At 48.0% G+C, this 16,162-nt stretch overlaps 1 protein-coding gene across 5 annotated transcripts in view; it reads left to right on the top strand.

The window, feature by feature from the left end:
* Positions 1–15,380, top strand: part of EDA (ectodysplasin A) — a 483,240-nt gene extending 467,860 nt beyond the window's left edge. For 2 of the 5 annotated variants that reach the window (XM_086389898.1, XM_086389894.1), the window contains exons 4-8: positions 3,567–3,746; positions 5,641–5,675; positions 6,571–6,622; positions 9,484–9,614; positions 11,496–15,380. In XM_086389898.1, the coding sequence (XP_086246024.1) occupies positions 3,567–3,746; positions 5,641–5,675; positions 6,571–6,622; positions 9,484–9,614; positions 11,496–11,747 (650 nt within the window). In that variant the 3' untranslated portion in view covers positions 11,748–15,380. The remainder of the gene's footprint in view (positions 1–3,566; positions 3,747–5,640; positions 5,676–6,570; positions 6,623–9,483; positions 9,615–11,495) is intronic. The other 3 variants (XM_086389895.1, XM_086389896.1, XM_086389897.1) reach the window with 3 other exon arrangements.
* Positions 15,381–16,162: the final 782 nt, after the last annotated feature.

A 16,162-nucleotide genomic window follows, 5' to 3' on the forward strand; every position in this document is an offset into this window, starting at 1 on the left:
CCCCTGGCCTGGACAGTGACACCCTCTGCTCCTAACACAAGCCCAGGGGTGACTTCTTTTTTTTAATAGGTAGCCTCAAGAGTACTTTGTAATGATAGCTACTAGGGGTTTTTCCCTACTCACTCATTCACTAGACAGTGAATAAGCATCAACTGAGATACAGAGATGAAGATGAATGGTTTCTGCCCCCAAAATCTCCCAGTGTAGTGGAATCATGGAAGAACACACAAATAATTGCATTATAGTATTTAAAAATTCAATCACAGAAGCATGAGCAGGGTGCTGGGGAGAGCACAGAGAAAGAACAAGTAGTTCTCCCTGGGGGGTGAGATACCACATCTCAGAGAAAATATTATCTAACCTGAACTTTGAAGGATGAGGGGGGAAAAGAGAAGGGGAGGAACATTCTAGCAAAGAGAACTGGCAGGTCTCAGAGGTATGAAAGAACACATCATATCTGGGGAAACAGCAAGTAGGTTAGTGATTTACCAAAATACAGGGCATGTGTGTGGTGGGGAACAGCACCCCGTTCAGTGTCATCCAAGGGATGACCCCGAGAGAACACTCTTGGCAGTGGTAATAGAAGGCAATTGTCTAGGTGAGAAGCTCTGGAATTACAAACTCAGGAGATCCCAAAGCTTCTGGCAGTGACTCAGATCGCTGCCCAGCACTACTACCTGGTACATGGGCCATTGTTGGGAACAGAATGCAGATGGGCCTTAAACATTTGCCTTGGCTAAAAGTGATTTAGAAGCCATTTAATACAGATTCCCTTGGATACAATGAGTAGGCACGTGCCTGAAGAGGTAAATTGATTTGCTCATTTCGTGTCCATCCTTTAATGGAATTTTCCCCCTCCAATAACTCTCTCTCCCCGCTCTTAGTTCATTCTGTCAACAATTTGAGTGTCACTAAAAAAATGTGTATATTCTTCCATCTAAGACTACACAGGGTAACTTGAGACGTACAAAAGTCTCTGGGCTTTTACATCATGAAGTGCTCTGTTAAGGTAAGGAAATCCAGACAAGGAATGCAGTACTCTAAAGTCATCCTCTTAGTCCAGGGGTCATTTTGTGCATGCTTCTCTCTGGGCCAATTTTCTATAAGGATGCAAAGATGAGAAGCACACTTGCCTAAACCTGGTTGCAGAGAAGCAAAGACCACCAGCTGCAGAACTAGATCCCAGTAGGAGCTATGTCCCAGATTCCTTCTAGCATTTTCGTAAGTGAACATTCTCTGTTTACACTGCAACCAGTATTCTCTTTCACTGGAGGAGTTTCTGGCTCTGATTCTTCCAAAATTACATTAATAATCACAGGAGACTCACAGTCTTGATACTGAAGTTCACACTACCCACAGAACCCCCTCTAGCTCAAAAATCACTGTTAGGCCTAGAAATTCTGGGACAGGAGACAGCCTACTATGCACCATCCCATGTGTCTGTGCCACCCAGAAAAGAATGAGAGAGAAGCAGACTTTATAATCAAACTAGGGAAGTCTCCTGACTCTCGGTGGGGTGAGTCAGTCCTCCTTATGGAACCTCAGTCTTGCGAGGAAACTTAGAAAAATCATTGAAGCCAAGCTCCTCATTTCACTGATGGAGAAACTAAGGCTCAGGGAAAAGAAGGAATTTGCCCAAAGTATATGTCCATGGCAGAGCTGAGGCTTACAGACTTATCTCCCGACTACAGATTCCCTATTTTTTCCACTACACTAGGTGGAATTGAAACTTGGGCACTGAATAAGCCTGACTTGGAATCTGCCCAAATCTGAAGGGAGATGGCTTTCCTGTTCAGCATCTTAAAATTGGCTAGATCTCATAACTGGGCAGATTCAATCTTTTGCTGCTAAGTGCAGGGAAAATGCTAAAACTCCTGCCTCTCCCTGGGAGAAAAGTTCTCTGTACTTTCCTTACTTTCCTCCCTAGGGAAGGGGCCCCACAATGACCTTGTTGTTTCATTGTAAATGCAGATGTGGTTAGACATGGACAACTGACCTCTTGAGTGGCGTTGCCATGGGGATTGTGTTTCTTGAGCACGGCATTCTCCTTAAAAGAGAACCTGATGAATCAGAACAGGATTCTCTAGCCTGCGAGTCCAGGAAGCCAGAAGGCAGTTTCAGGAAAGAGGTATTTAAGTGAGACTTGATGGGGTTATATTTTAAAAGGAAGAAAGTATCACAAGTGAAGACACCACGATAGAGGCTGGGGAAAGGCTCCCATTCCTGGGACTTCCACAAGACTGTGAAAAGGCAGGGAAGTAAGGAAGCAGCCACCTTCCTGTGACCACCTGCAGTTCTTGAATTGGACTGCACAGAGCAGAGGAGGTAAACAGGAGGCACTGGAGCTTTCGGTTCAAGGCCACAGTTAGGACTTGGTTAACGTAGTTCTGGTGGGAATATAGGAAGGACTGGGATGTGGAATAGGAAGGCTGAGACTGCTCTGAAAAGAGAGCAAGGAGAAAATGAGGAGGATCTGGTGGCTTGATTAATAATTCATTCAAGAATAGGGCCTCTGAGGAAAGAAAACTCTGGGAAGCTAGATTATTTAGCCTATAAAAATAGAAGTTGATCGGTGACAGTGTCCTTGAGCACATTAGGGTTGTTGTGTGGATGATGGCAACTATTCTTTTCTATCTATACAAACAATAGAATAAGAGCTTAAACTTCCACAGGAGGAATTTCAGTTCAATATACAGAAGAACTTCCTAACAGTGAGGGGGTGATAAACATTGGAACATGTTACCAAGGGATTCTGCAAAATTTCCTTTCCCAGAGCTCTTTAAAAATAGGGTTTAGAGAGGTCAGCTGAGAAAGCAAAACCTGCCTGCTGCTTCCTCCACAGCTCAGCTCCCTCTGGTCTCCACCACCCCTTCTTTCCTTATGTTACTTGAGCCTTCTCTCTCTCCTTCTCTCTTCCCTCCCCCCACCACCTCTCATCTTCCCAGACTCCTTCCAATTCTACTTTCCAGCCTTCATCCCAAGCTCAAGTCCCTGTACATCCTGACTCCTACAGGAAGCCTTCCTGGAACTGATAGCCTTCCTAAGGTCAAGCTGGCCTCCTAGCTTGCTCACCTCATCCACATCAAGTCCACCAACCTGGATAGTAAACATGAGAGCCATGCTCTGCAACAATAGCCCAGTTCTCAATTCCAAAAAGTGGCCCACTTTTTAAGGTCTACCCACTTGGTGATTCTGATCCTTTGGACTTAGCCAAACTGTAACCCCCTTTCTAAAGCCTTCCCTGACCTCTCCAGCATTTTGTCCCTACAATTAATGCAACACTTCTACTGTCCTGTGGCTGTGTCTGTTTCCACACAAGACCAAGTTCCTTAAGGGTCATTATTTCTTCAAACCCAGCCTGTAAATGCTGATTCATGAAACACAAAGTGTGTGTGTGTGTGTGTGTGTGTGTGTGTGTGTGTGTGTGTGATGTGTGATAAAAGTATCCACCTCTTTAAGAGCAGGAACTCCCAGAGGGCCAACTTTGTGTCATGAGAAAGCTGTGGAACTCCTGACAGTATACTCAGTCAATAATTATAAATGTGATACTGAATCTCATCTTTCAGGAAAGAAGGCAGGGCCTCCTGGACCCAATGGCCCCCCAGGACCTCCAGGACCTCCAGGACCCCAAGGACCCCCAGGGATTCCAGGGATTCCTGGGATTCCAGGAACAACTGTTATGGGACCACCTGGCCCTCCAGGTCCTCCTGGTCCTCAAGGACCCCCTGGCCTCCAAGGACCTTCTGGTGAGTTCCTCTATCTCTCCACCGTCCTAGGCTCCTTAAAAGTTCTCTAGTAGAACAGGAGCAGGTGATCCCAAGAGTAGTTTAAAATGATGGTGTGTGGTCTCCTTGCTCAGTGGAGAGCTAGGAATTGGACAAGCCAGTAGAGCCTGCCCTGCTCTAACTTCTTATTTATGGGGCTTCCCAGGAGGTGCTAGTGGTAAAAAATCTGCCTGCTAATGCAGAAGATGTAAGAGACACTGGTTTGATTCCTGGATCAGGAAGATTCTCTGGAGGAGGGCATGGCAACCCACTCCAGTGTTCTTGCCTGGAGAATCCAATGGACAGAGGAACCTGGTGGGCTACAGTCCTTAGGATCGCAAAGAGTCAGACACAACCGATGGTTGTGATCTCAGTGGAGAGCTAGGAATTGAACAAGTCAGTAGGGCCTGCCTTGCTCTAACTTCGTATTTATACCAACCTGTCAAGGAAGAGATACCTGTTCTTGACCTGTGGATTTTTTCTCCTGATTTCCAACATCTAGCTTCACATACTGATGTTTGATTAGAAAAAGGCAAAGGGGAGGAATGGGCTTCCCTAGTGGCTCCCAGGTAAAGAACTCACCTGCCAATGCAGGAGATGCAGGTTCAATCCCTGGTCCGGGAAGATCCCCTAGAGATGGAAATGGTAACCCACTCCAGTATTCTTGCCTGGGAAATCCCATGGACAGAGGAGCCCAATGGGCTACAGTCCATGGGGTCACAAAGAGTCAGACACAACTTAGCGACTAAACAATAACAACAACATGGAGAGGAATGTTGGGGGCTGGACAGAATGACAAGCCCTAGAGTAGTCTCATCCCATGAACTCTGAAATGCCTTTCCCATAGAGGTAGACCAGTAGTCACTGATAATCAAGGAGTTGGAAACTTATGAGTTACTCAGGCTGTGGAAGAAGCAGACACAGGCACCAAGACCAACCTGTTGCGGAACCAAGTGCTTATTGTGCTACACCCTTCCCCTACCACGTTGTCCATTCAAATAGCATTTAATCTCTTTGCATCTTTCCCCTTGGGCCCAGAAGGCCATCCCAAAGGTATAAATGCAGATCCAAACCTGCCTAATCAGAGTTGACAGAAGTCAAACTGCCTGGGCTTAGGTCAGTTGCTATTTCCTTCTCCTGCTCCCCTCTTGTGTCTTGGTGCTTTTACAGAAATGGACTCTTCACAGCTGATTTCTCTGGGTCCAAAAATACTGCCACAAGACTCATATTCTTTGACTGGTAGTTCAAACAGGGCTAATCAGTGTCATTGTGGCCCCAAGAAATGCAGTTTCGAATTTTTTTTCATCCAATCTTTCTGCAAATATTCATTGCATACTTTCTATGTGCAAGAGATATATTGGTTAGTGGTTCCTGTTCTCGTGGAATTTATGTCGTACAGGAGGAGAGTGACAATTAAAGAAGCAAGATGTTTACAAATGGCAATGCATTCTACAGAGAAAATTAATAGAAAGAAAACAAAAGGCTAAAGAAGCAAGCACCATTGTCTCGGGGTCACATGGTGGCAGGAATGCACTCTCCTCTGTCACCATGGAGGCTCAGTGGCACTTGCCTTGGGCCATTGTTGGCGAGAGGCCAGTTTCCTGCTGGGTGCTGGGCACATTGAAGATGCAGGTCAGGGACAAGTCAGAGAAGAAAGGGGTGTCGTCTCCCACTCCAGAGCCCCGCATCACACCCTGATTCTCCCTGCAGCTCTGAGTCCTGGAAAATAAGGCTCAGTTGATGCTTGGCAAAAGGCTCAGACTGAGCCTGGCTTGGCTCATACAGGGAGCAAAAGCTCAGTGCCATTGGCTGCCTAGATGAAGAGGAAAGCAAGTAGACAGAGCATGCCCTCTGACTGGCCTGTCCTATTTTGCAGGTGCTGCTGATAAAGCTGGAACTCGAGAAAACCAGGTTGGCTGGGAATTGCTGTCTTGCTGGGAAGGAGGGAAGGCCACAGGCCTGAGCCACCCTTGAGTTTGCTCCCTGCTAAGTTTTCTGAGGCTTTCTTTTGTGAGGAGACCCTGGAGGTTCTGGGGGCTTTTCATTCACAGCCCCCTCCCATGAATAGAAAAACTTTGCCCCAGGGGCTGCTTTTAGCCAGAGAACTGAGCTGTGGCTATTTTTCCCCATTCCCTAGGAGACAGAGGGTCACCACAGCCAAGCCCAGTAGTCAGCTGACATGAGCTGTCAGTGAGGTCTATTCACCTGGTCCTGGGCCTCCCCGACTACCCCCAGACACCTTGTCTGGACTCCTACCACCTGACGCCAGCAGCTTAGAACTTTAAGAATATGTTCTTGAAAATCAGCCAACCAGTTCCAGGTCAAGCCCAGCCTGGCCTTTTGCCTTCATGGCCTGAAGGGCTCCTCCCTAGTCCCTGAGCTTCCTGATCCATCTCTACTGGCAGTTCCACTGCCTCGCCTTGTCTCATCACGGCTTCTCTCACTACAGCTGTTTGGCCACAGCAATCAATCTACACAGCTGCACAGTGCTGGATGGCTTGCAGGGTATTTTATATTCGTCACCTCAGTTGATCTTCAGACATCTCTGTGAGAGAGGCCAGACAGAGATTCTCAGAATCCCCATTTCACAGTTAGGGAAATGAGGCTCAGAGGCATTACATTTGGCAGAGCTATAAAATCATATTACCCTCTAGTAGAAATGTGGCCACTCGCATCCCAAGACAGGGGAGAGGGGTCAGAATTGGGATACAAATGAAGACTAGAAGGTGGAATCCTGGCAACTGGTGGCTGAGCAAGCAGCCATTTCTCACAGTGACTACTTTCTCTGTCCTTCTCATCCTCCCAGCCAGCCGTGGTGCATCTACAGGGCCAAGGGTCAGCGATCCAAGTCAAGAATGGTAAGAGTCAAAGTAGGCTCTCTCCCTAAGAAGAGTTTCTTCCTGCCACCACCCTTACCCACAGCCTTAAATAATCACCCAGCCTAGTTCCTCCCAGACCTCGGAGGTACCCTTGACACTAGGGGCCATTCTCTACTCCGTTTTGCCCTCTGCTGGCTGTTTCAAGTAATTGCTTGCCCTCAGACTGGTTACTACAAATTGCAGTTAGAAGCACAGATTAAAAAAAAGAAGCAGCTGAAAGGGACTTGAGACATTGTCTAAACCAAGGATTCTTGGAAAGTGAAGGCTGAATCAGAGTCACCACTGGGAATATGTATAGTTTGATCAACATTTTCACAATACAAATTATAGAAAGTAGAAATACATAAAATCAAATCTTTTTGTGTGATGGGTCTAGGGTGGAGGGGCATTTCTCTCAGGGAAGTGGGGGGCATGTTAGACTCTGTAGGAAGTATGAGATGCTAGTGTCTACAAAAAAAGGGGGTGGATTGAAGGAGGTTAGAAATCCTACCTTAATGTAATCCCTGCATTTCAAAGGTGGGGAAATAGAGTGCAGAGAGATTGGACAACACCATAATAAATCTACTGCCTTATGTTTGTATGGTACTTTAGAGTTTTCGACATACTTTTTTTGTCTTTGATTTGATTTGATCCTCACAACAAAGGTGGGCATTAGCTCCTTTCTACAGAGACAGAAACTGAAGCTCAGAAAGGTTAATTAACTGGCCCAAGATTTCCATTAAGAGTAGGAGCTGGGATTCAAAACCACATCTCTCTGACTCTTTCCACTGCACTCTGCTACTTCAGTGATGTGTGTGTATACTCCACTGAGTGATTAGCTTCATTTTCTTCCCCAAAGAGACATGAACATTCATTAAAGAACAGTGTTTTGAAATAATGTCCAGTCCCCAGGGTATACAAAGCCTAAAATGCATGAACCCCCAGGAGCCTCAGGAAGCAGCAAGCCAGCCAAGATGCCAGATGCTTACAGAGCTTGGAGCAGAAGGGAGGGGCTGTGAGTACAGAAGCAGTAAATGAAGGGTCAGAAACCTGCTGCATGGGGACAGCTTCTAAGAACCCAGTCAGTCCTAAACTGGCTGTGCTCTGCTTCCTTAGTGACTGGGCTTGGCTACCTCTCAGACTGCCACCTGGATGCCTGACTTAACTGCCTCAGAAATATAAGTAAGAACATGATGGCACCAAAACCCAAACTGTCCTGCCGGGACCAAGTGCCTTAAGACCCAGGACGCTGGGTAGGCCATGATCACCATCAATCCAGGGAGAAGTGAGACAGTCAAGAAATAGATTTGTTTGGGTGTCTGGATGGGTGGCCTCAGTGTTATGCCAGAAGCTACTGATTCTGCTCCCACCATACAAGACTAGTTCCAACCCCTCTGGGCCAATCCCCAGCAGTAGTCTATGCTGATCTTTAGTTCCAGCAGAAGCAAGAGTGAGGGGTCAGGGGTAGAAGATTTCCTGCAGAATGGTCCTCCATGAGGGACAGAGCCAGAGCATCTCCTCTGAACTATCCCGTCTGCTTATCTCCTCAAGGGAAGATGGGCACCTTTTCCTCACACCTTGGAAAGGCAGACCTCCCAAGACTAGCCAAGGATGGACTTTCAAAACATGTTTTCTTGGATGAAGAATGGATTTTTTAAAATTTATTTTTAATTGAAGGATAACTGCTTTACAATATTGTGTCGGTCTCTGTCATACATCAGCATGAATCAGCCATAGGTATACATATATCCCCTCCCTTTTGAACCTCTCTCCTACCTCCCACCCCATCCCACCCCTCTAAGTTGTTACAGAGCCCTGGTTTGAGTTCCCTGACTCATACAGCAGATTCCCACTGGCTATCCATTTTACAGATGGTAGTGTATATTCTTCCATGCTACTCTCTCCATTTATCCCACCCGCTCCTTCCCCCCTGCACACACACCCCCATGTCCACAAATCTGTTCTCTATGTCTGCATCTCTAAAAATGGATGGTTTTGAAGGGAAAAGGCTCCCAAGCCTGGACTCCCTCCTCTTGGGGTGGGAAGGAACATCCCCTTTGCTACAGAATGGGAAGGCAAGCTCTTCTTCATGCCTCACATGCCTCTCCATTCACAGTGGGGTATTAATGCGAAATGCTTTGCAGCAGCGCCTCCATGCTCTGACACCCTCTCCATCCATTTGGCTGGTTCTAGGGCTGCAGAACCAGGGTGGCAGTTGACCCCTCACTCATAAAGATCCCTCTACCCTACATGGCCTTATTACTGGCTGTTCCTTGTCTGGCTGCCATGAAGTCTGACTTAACCCCGATCCCTTAAGTTCTCTGAGTAGACAGATCCTTGGGCCAAGTGGTTTACTGGGGGCCCATGGAGACTTTCCAGAAAGAAATGAGTGTGGAGGAGCTATAAAAAGGAATCTGTTAAGGACAAGGAGAAATAGGGATTCAGGAGCTATGGCTGGTGAGATGAAATGGAATAATAAGACCTAGCCTGCCCCTCAGTGTCTGGATTTTGCCTATGCAGGTCTCAGAACAACAAAGAAAATAGGGCAGCATGCCCACCCTCTTCTTACCAACCACCCCCAATTCCAGTTGGAAGGTGTTGGTTAAAGATCCTTCCAGACAGAGAAGTCAGAAAAGGAAAGAGAAAGGACATACAGACCCCAGGGGCCTGAAGCAGGCCTGGCTGCCAATTTACAAACAGATCCCTTTCTCTGCTTCCAGATGTTCTTAAAGTTTGGCCTCCTGGGCTCTCCGGGTTATATGGCAATGAGGGTGGGGGTTGTGTACAGTTTGATATTTGTTGTTTCTATTGCCCAGATGATTCTGACATGTACTGAGTGACTGCCGTTCTCTCATACTGAGATCTTTCAGGTGGAGTACTCAATGACTGGTCTCGCATCACCATGAACCCCAAGGTGTTTAAACTACACCCCCGCAGCGGGGAGTTGGAGGTACTGGTGGACGGCACCTACTTCATCTATAGTCAGGTAGAAGTGAGTACGGTCTCAGGCCTAACTCTTCTTATATCCAGAATGCAGATCCTTTGCATGCCACAGAGGGGCACTGTGGAGCCAGCCCAGACCAGCCAATGGCTGAAATCCTGGGGCGGGGGGGTTGGAGGGAAGACCCACTCTGGGAGGGAGTTGAAAGGAAGGAGGAGAGACAGAAGGGGCTGTTTGGGGGTTTTTTCTTAGCCAGATGTGATTGAAAACTGAAAAGAGGCCCCTCCCACACCCTGCCATCCGATCCCCTCCTGCAGGGCCCCAGGCCCTAGCTTCCCCACTGAGCTGTTTGGTTCTACTGCCAAAACCGAACTCTGTCTCAGTATATTCTTTAAAAGTCAGTTCCAGGGTTGCTGAGAACCCCTCCCTCCCCACACCACTGGCTTTATAATGAAGAGTGCTCTTCCGGACTTTATCTCCACCTCAGAAAAATTTCTGTCTTTCCTTCCTCTTTCTTCCATTTGTTTCTCTACCTTCTCTTGCTTCTTTAGTCTTCCTTTTTTTCTGTCCCAGCACTTTTCTCCCTCTGTTTTTGTCCTTGTCCCCGCCCAGGGCCCACTTCCCAGGTCGGCCAGTGCCCATCCATTTCCACCCTGTTGTGTGTCTCCAATAGTGTGGCTCCTCAGAGCTAGAGGTTAATGAGGGTGAATGAGGTGAATGCGGAGGCTTCTGTGGGGTGAGGGGCAAGCAGGCAGATAGACAGAAAGACAACAAAGCCAGCAAGAAGGGTCTCCCAGGAGAGTAGTCAGAGAAGGTGGGTCCTTGAGCATTTGCTGAGCCCACCAAACATCCTGACACAGCTTGGTTCCTGACCCAAAGATTTTTTTTAATTTATTTTTAAAAAATAGAATTTATTTTATTTTTTGGCAGTCCTAACACCTGAATGCACTGCTGCCTCCTAAACAGTCTATGAAGGGAGCAACCTTTCTTAGAGTCATTTAGGGTGACAGATGGGTGTCCCAAAGCCCAGGGGTATGATCCCAGTGTCCTATGGGACATTTGTCCTAAGTGCCATTTGATGTGGGGCGGGGATCAAAGCTTGGGGTGGGGTGTTATGGATAAGGTAGTGATGAAGAGAAAAATTAATCCTCTGGGCCTGCCCTGGGTTAGAATGGGGGGTAGGCTCAGGCCTTGGACCCCACGCAAATTGGGAAAATCCCCTGGATGTCATGCCACTGAACGTAGCTTAGCACTTCTTCTGTTCACCAAGTAAAGTTAGTTTGCCCTTCCACATTCTTTATCTCATTTGTGACGGATCGCTCTCCATCTCTCTGGACCTGTTCTTCTATCAGTAGACGAGAGGACCAAGGGGCACTGGGAGAATTGTTGAGAATTCAGTAGCAGGGAACGGGGGCTACAAGCAGAAAGAACTGAATAACCCACAAATTGCTCCTGCGCCCTCTTAGGGGAATCAATGACTTCTAAGTTTATCTACAAATAGTTCCTGGGGCTAGAAATCGAAAATTGATTCATAGTCATTTGTGTCTGCAGCACTGATCGAGCTCCTAGTGTGTGAGGAGAACTGTGCTTCACACTAGGGCCAAAGAGAGCAGCCGGCGGGGGTAGGGAGCTAGGGGAGATAAAGGGATGAATGAGGCGTGGCACATTCACCTTGCAGAGTGTCCCCCCGCCATGTGCTATTGAAAGGAAGGTTTCCAGCCCCCTCAGCCCAATGGAGGGGAGGCTGGACAGTGAATAAGCCTGTCGCCCCACCTGTCCTGTTGTCTGACTAGCGTGTCTTCAGGTGGTACTGCTCCCTTCATGAGGCACAGTGGCAACTTGCATGAGTGGGTCCTGTCTACTGGTCACCAGGGAGGGCCCCACCCTCTCCTTCTGCTCGCCCCCAATCCCTTCTTGTTGCCTCTCCCCCAGGTATACTACATCAACTTCACTGACTTCGCCAGCTATGAGGTGGTGGTGGACGAGAAACCCTTCCTGCAGTGCACCCGCAGTATTGAGACAGGCAAAACCAACTACAACACTTGTTACACAGCAGGTGTCTGCCTCCTCAAAGCCCGGCAGAAGATCGCCGTGAAGATGGTGCACGCTGACATCTCTATCAACATGAGCAAGCACACCACCTTCTTCGGGGCCATCAGGCTGGGCGAGGCCCCTGCATCCTAGATCCCTCCAACCTCGTTTTGCCCCTGCCCATGTCCCTACCCCAGGTTAGGGAGCTAAGTCTCCCAGAACCTCTAAGTGCTGCTGTGGAATGAGGTATGTGGGTGTCACAGCCGCAGAGAAAAATTTCCCAGTGCTATTTATTCCCCAGTAATTCCAAGATGACAAGGCCAACTTGACTTTCCAGATTGACCTGGAGTGAACAGGACAGTTGATGAAGCCCCAGGGTTGGCGTGGAGCAGAACCTTCCTCCTTGGCTCCCCATTGACTGCTTCTAGCATGACTACAACCTCAAGGTCCCTGGTGTCATTCTGTTGCACTAAAGTGAGGGGCTTGGGCAGCAGGCGAGAAGTAGCAACAGTACAGCCCAAACTGTGGGGCAAGCCTTTGACCTCGAAGGGTACATGTGGGGTAGGATGGTAACGTTGCAGCCTAAGGAAAGGGGCAAGGAAGGAAATGCAGGTGCTTGTTACAGAAACCAGGGCAGAAGCCTGCCAGATGGTCTTCCCACTCTCGCTGATCCGTGTGCCAGCAGTTGGCAGGGCTTTGGGGAGAGGTTTGCTTTTCCTTGAAGCAGTTGCAGGGCATGGCCATACACCTGCCTGTATAAGAACCTGAGGCCATGCTTGGGGCCACATGTCTTTCACTTTGTTTACACCTGTGCTCCAAGCTCAGAAAACTGCCCGGGTGCCTGCACAATTGTCCCTTTCCCAGCCTGGTGAGAACTCCCATTTTTTTCCCTCGCCAGAGCCTACCTCTGTCTGAGACTGGTGCCTATCCCGGGACCTGTGTTTGTGCGAGTCTGAGATACTCTTTAGATTACCTGGGCACAAAGGAAGTTATCCATGTATTAAGCAGCACAAATATTCATCTAGTCCGAGTTACGTCTGGGGACAAAGAGTTGGACTGGATGACCTCCAAAAGTGCCTTCAAATTCTAGTATCTAGGCAGCTGCCATGCTAGCCTACTAAAATTCCCAAACCCTAGACTGACCCTGGGTATCAGCAAGGCAGAGCTTTTTATCAGACCCAGAAAGGGTAAGAGCTGGGGATAGGACAGGATTTTCTTCAAGTGTATTGCAATCCAAGTGGTCATTAGCATAGACCTTGTCTGAAAGGACAACAACTGATGCCCTACTAATCACATACCACCCCCTTTCTTCTCTCTGGCTCCAGAAAACCACAGCACAGAAGAGTCACCATAGATTCCAGTGCTGCTTCCCTGAATCCAGGCTCAAGAGGAGGCAGTGTCTAGGCAATGGGCAGGCTTGCGCCCTCTAGTCAGGCCCAAAGACCTCTTTCCCCCACCCTCAAGCTTCCCATCGAATCATGATAGGATCATTCAAGGGTCTTATTTCTAACTGTCTGGGCCCAGTCTGGGTGCTGGGTCTGTAGCCCAAAGCTGAGAGAGCCAGTCTTGTAGAATCTGCTACTTTTACTCCTGGAACAAATTTCCTTTTGCAGAGAAAGGGAGTAAGATCCTTCAGCAGCTGAAATCCACCAAGAACAACAGGTACTCATTTCCCTGCTGTGCCTTCGGTTTTTAAGAAACTATGCTGCTTGGCCCTTCAAGAATCAGAGCAAGAGGGAGTGAGCTACTCCCCCATTATGTGGTTGCTAATGATAGTCTTCCCACCCCAGATGAGGCAAGCTTGAGGCATGTTTGACCCCAGATCCTATAAAGTGCCTTAGACAGTCCTCAGTTAGCAGAATCTGATGAGAACCTCTCCTTAAAGTTTGTGTTTTCTCTATCTCCATTGATAATATTACCAACCCTATCATTTAGATGAAGCTCAGAGGTTGAGTGCTTTGAGCAAGATCTCACCCAACTTAAGTCATACCTGGGGCTTTCAACCAGGTCTGACTGTGAAGCTCTTCTGTTCTTCCCCAGCATTGTTTTGAATTTAGAATACAAGAGAGAACCAATCAAAATGGTAATATGGACCCCAAATCCTTGAGGAATCTAGGGAGAAACGCAGAGAGGCTCATTTTCGTTCCTTGATGGTAATGCCTTTTCTCTTGACTGCCAAGGGCTCTGGGACAAAAGAGTCGGCCATTTCTTTGGGAAACTCCCATCAGCCTTAGAGCTTTTGTATTCAGAAGAATCGTCTTGGTAGCATGCCCAAGCAGCAGGCCTCCAGTACCCACAGAACAGATACCCTTTGTGTTCTTTCATCCAATGAAAGAACCAACCAGTGAACCAACCACTGTGCATGGGGCCCCTCCTGTGGACAAGGGCCTCCTCTGGTTACCCTTCAGACAAGTTACAGGAGCCAGTCACTTCCCACAGCTACAGAGTGACTCTTTATCTCTTTCTGCCATACCACAGAGACCTCTGTATTACCAGGATCTCTCAGGGATGCAAAGAAAACCCAAGAGAGGTCTGGATGAGACGAGGGAAGCAAAAGACTTCCTAATTGTGCCACTAAAGGGCATTCTGACACCAACCCTCTTCTCTAGGTATGGAGGGGATTAGAGGGAAAATGGGATTCACACAGGACTCTTATTCATTGTGACCCTTCAAATACAGCTCTGGAGGGAGTGGGGTGATGAGGGAAGCAAGAGGTAGCTGGGGAGCCCTGTTGCTGCAAAGTTATTGAAGTCATTTACTCTTAAGAGAATGTGGAGCTAGATTCACCCCTTGGAATTACACCAACATGGCTTTAGAAAGCTGAGGCTAGCACGGAGGATGGGATGAGGACATTTGTGAGCAAGCAGATGACAGAGGTTTGAAGGAGAATTGCGTAGTGGGGGCTTTGCCAGCTGCTCCGGCTCCAACAGCCAAAGCTGGCACAAAAGGCAGCTGTTGGGGACCCCCTTCATCCATCCTGAGCCAAATCTCTTTTGATGAGCAATAAAGGGCTAGGAACCCTGAAGGTGAACAAAGAGTTTGAGCCATGTGTGAATACGTGTGTTTTATGTAACTTCTGGTGGATGCAAATAGATTCAGAGAAATTAAGAACTCAAGAGGCCCTTAGAAGTAATCTAGCCCAACCTACCTTCTACCCTACCCATGTGGAAAACTGAGGTCCAGAGTGGGAAGGTGACCTTCCTGAGGTGTGGGGGCCCCAACCTCCAGACTCAGCAAGGTGAGGGAGGCACAGTCCGTGTCCCACACAGCCCCCTTCTTTCTGCAACCCACAGACTCAAGTCTGGAAGTGCTTGGCCCCCTTCCGGAGCCTGGTCAGGCAGGGAATGCGTGGCCACAGCCTTTGTCAAAGTGCTTCCTTCCCCAGGGCGCTTCCCCCAGCTTCTGCCTCAGGATGGAAGCCTCTGGACAGGCCCAACTGCAGGGAGTCCTGGCGCTACCTCAGGACTCCCCCCTGCCTGAAGTCTAACCTAGGCCATGTGAGCACAAAAAAGAACTGGATTTTTTCCTTGTAATCCATTTTAGGGCTCTCTCCAAGTGAAGTTGGGATATGTCATTTCTTTAGTCAGAAAGCTTCCAGCTGAGATGGGAGAAGGGCTGCATGGTGAGGGTGGCCTGGAGCAGGCCCGATGCTGCTTTGGGGATCAGCATCCAGTGTGAGATACTGTGTATATAAACTATACATAATGTATATAAACCGGGATGTAAGTTTGTGTAAATTAATGGTTTATTCTTTGCAAATAAAGCTTTTTCCCCTTGTTCTTAAAATCAGCTTGAGCACGTCCTACCTGCTAGGTGCCTTTTGGAGGGGTTGGGGTGGCTTGTGGGATCTTAGTTCCCTGACCAGGACTGAACCTGTGCCCTCAGCAGGTTCCTGAAAGCCTGGAATCCTAACCACTGGACCACCAGGGAATTCCACTACATGCTTCTTTGACACCACACATGAACTTGGAGAAGAACTGAGGCACCCATTTCAGAAGGGGCAGCAGAAGCAAGGTGGTCTGAGTTTCCTGTCAGAACATCCCATATCCTCTCTGTGCCCCAGCCCACATGCACCCATCCCCATCACCTGGGTCTTTTCCTGTAACCACATGTCCAATAGGCTAGGGGTCATGCAAAAACGAACATTTTCCTGAGGTGAAGACACAGCAGGGAGTCACCCTCAGCTTGAGACTCTGACTTCTGTAACATTCTTCAGGCCTGGGCCCAAAACAGCTTGGGTAGATCCAGCCTCCAGTTCCCCATGACGTATCACTCATTTTGCAGATGAGACCAACATTAAAGAGTTAAAGTAGCTCCCCAAGCTCATCCAACTATAAAGGTTACTTAAACTTTCAAACAACTGTTGACAAGATCCTACAGTGTCAACTTTCTTCTTTAAAAATTAGGAATTTCCCTGGCTGTCCAGTGGTTAAGACTCCTCACTTGCAGTGCAGGGGGCACGGGTTTGATCTCTGGTAAGAGAACTAAAATCCCATGGGCTGAGTGGCAAACAAATGAAAAATAAAATAGACAAACTTGAAAAAATAACAATAAAAATAGATTAGAAT

This window comes from Bos grunniens, chromosome X (assembly GCF_055505025.1).
Source record: "Bos grunniens cultivar Pamir isolate PY7600 chromosome X, Bosgru_T2T1.0, whole genome shotgun sequence".
Classification (NCBI taxonomy): domain Eukaryota; kingdom Metazoa; phylum Chordata; class Mammalia; order Artiodactyla; family Bovidae; genus Bos; species Bos grunniens.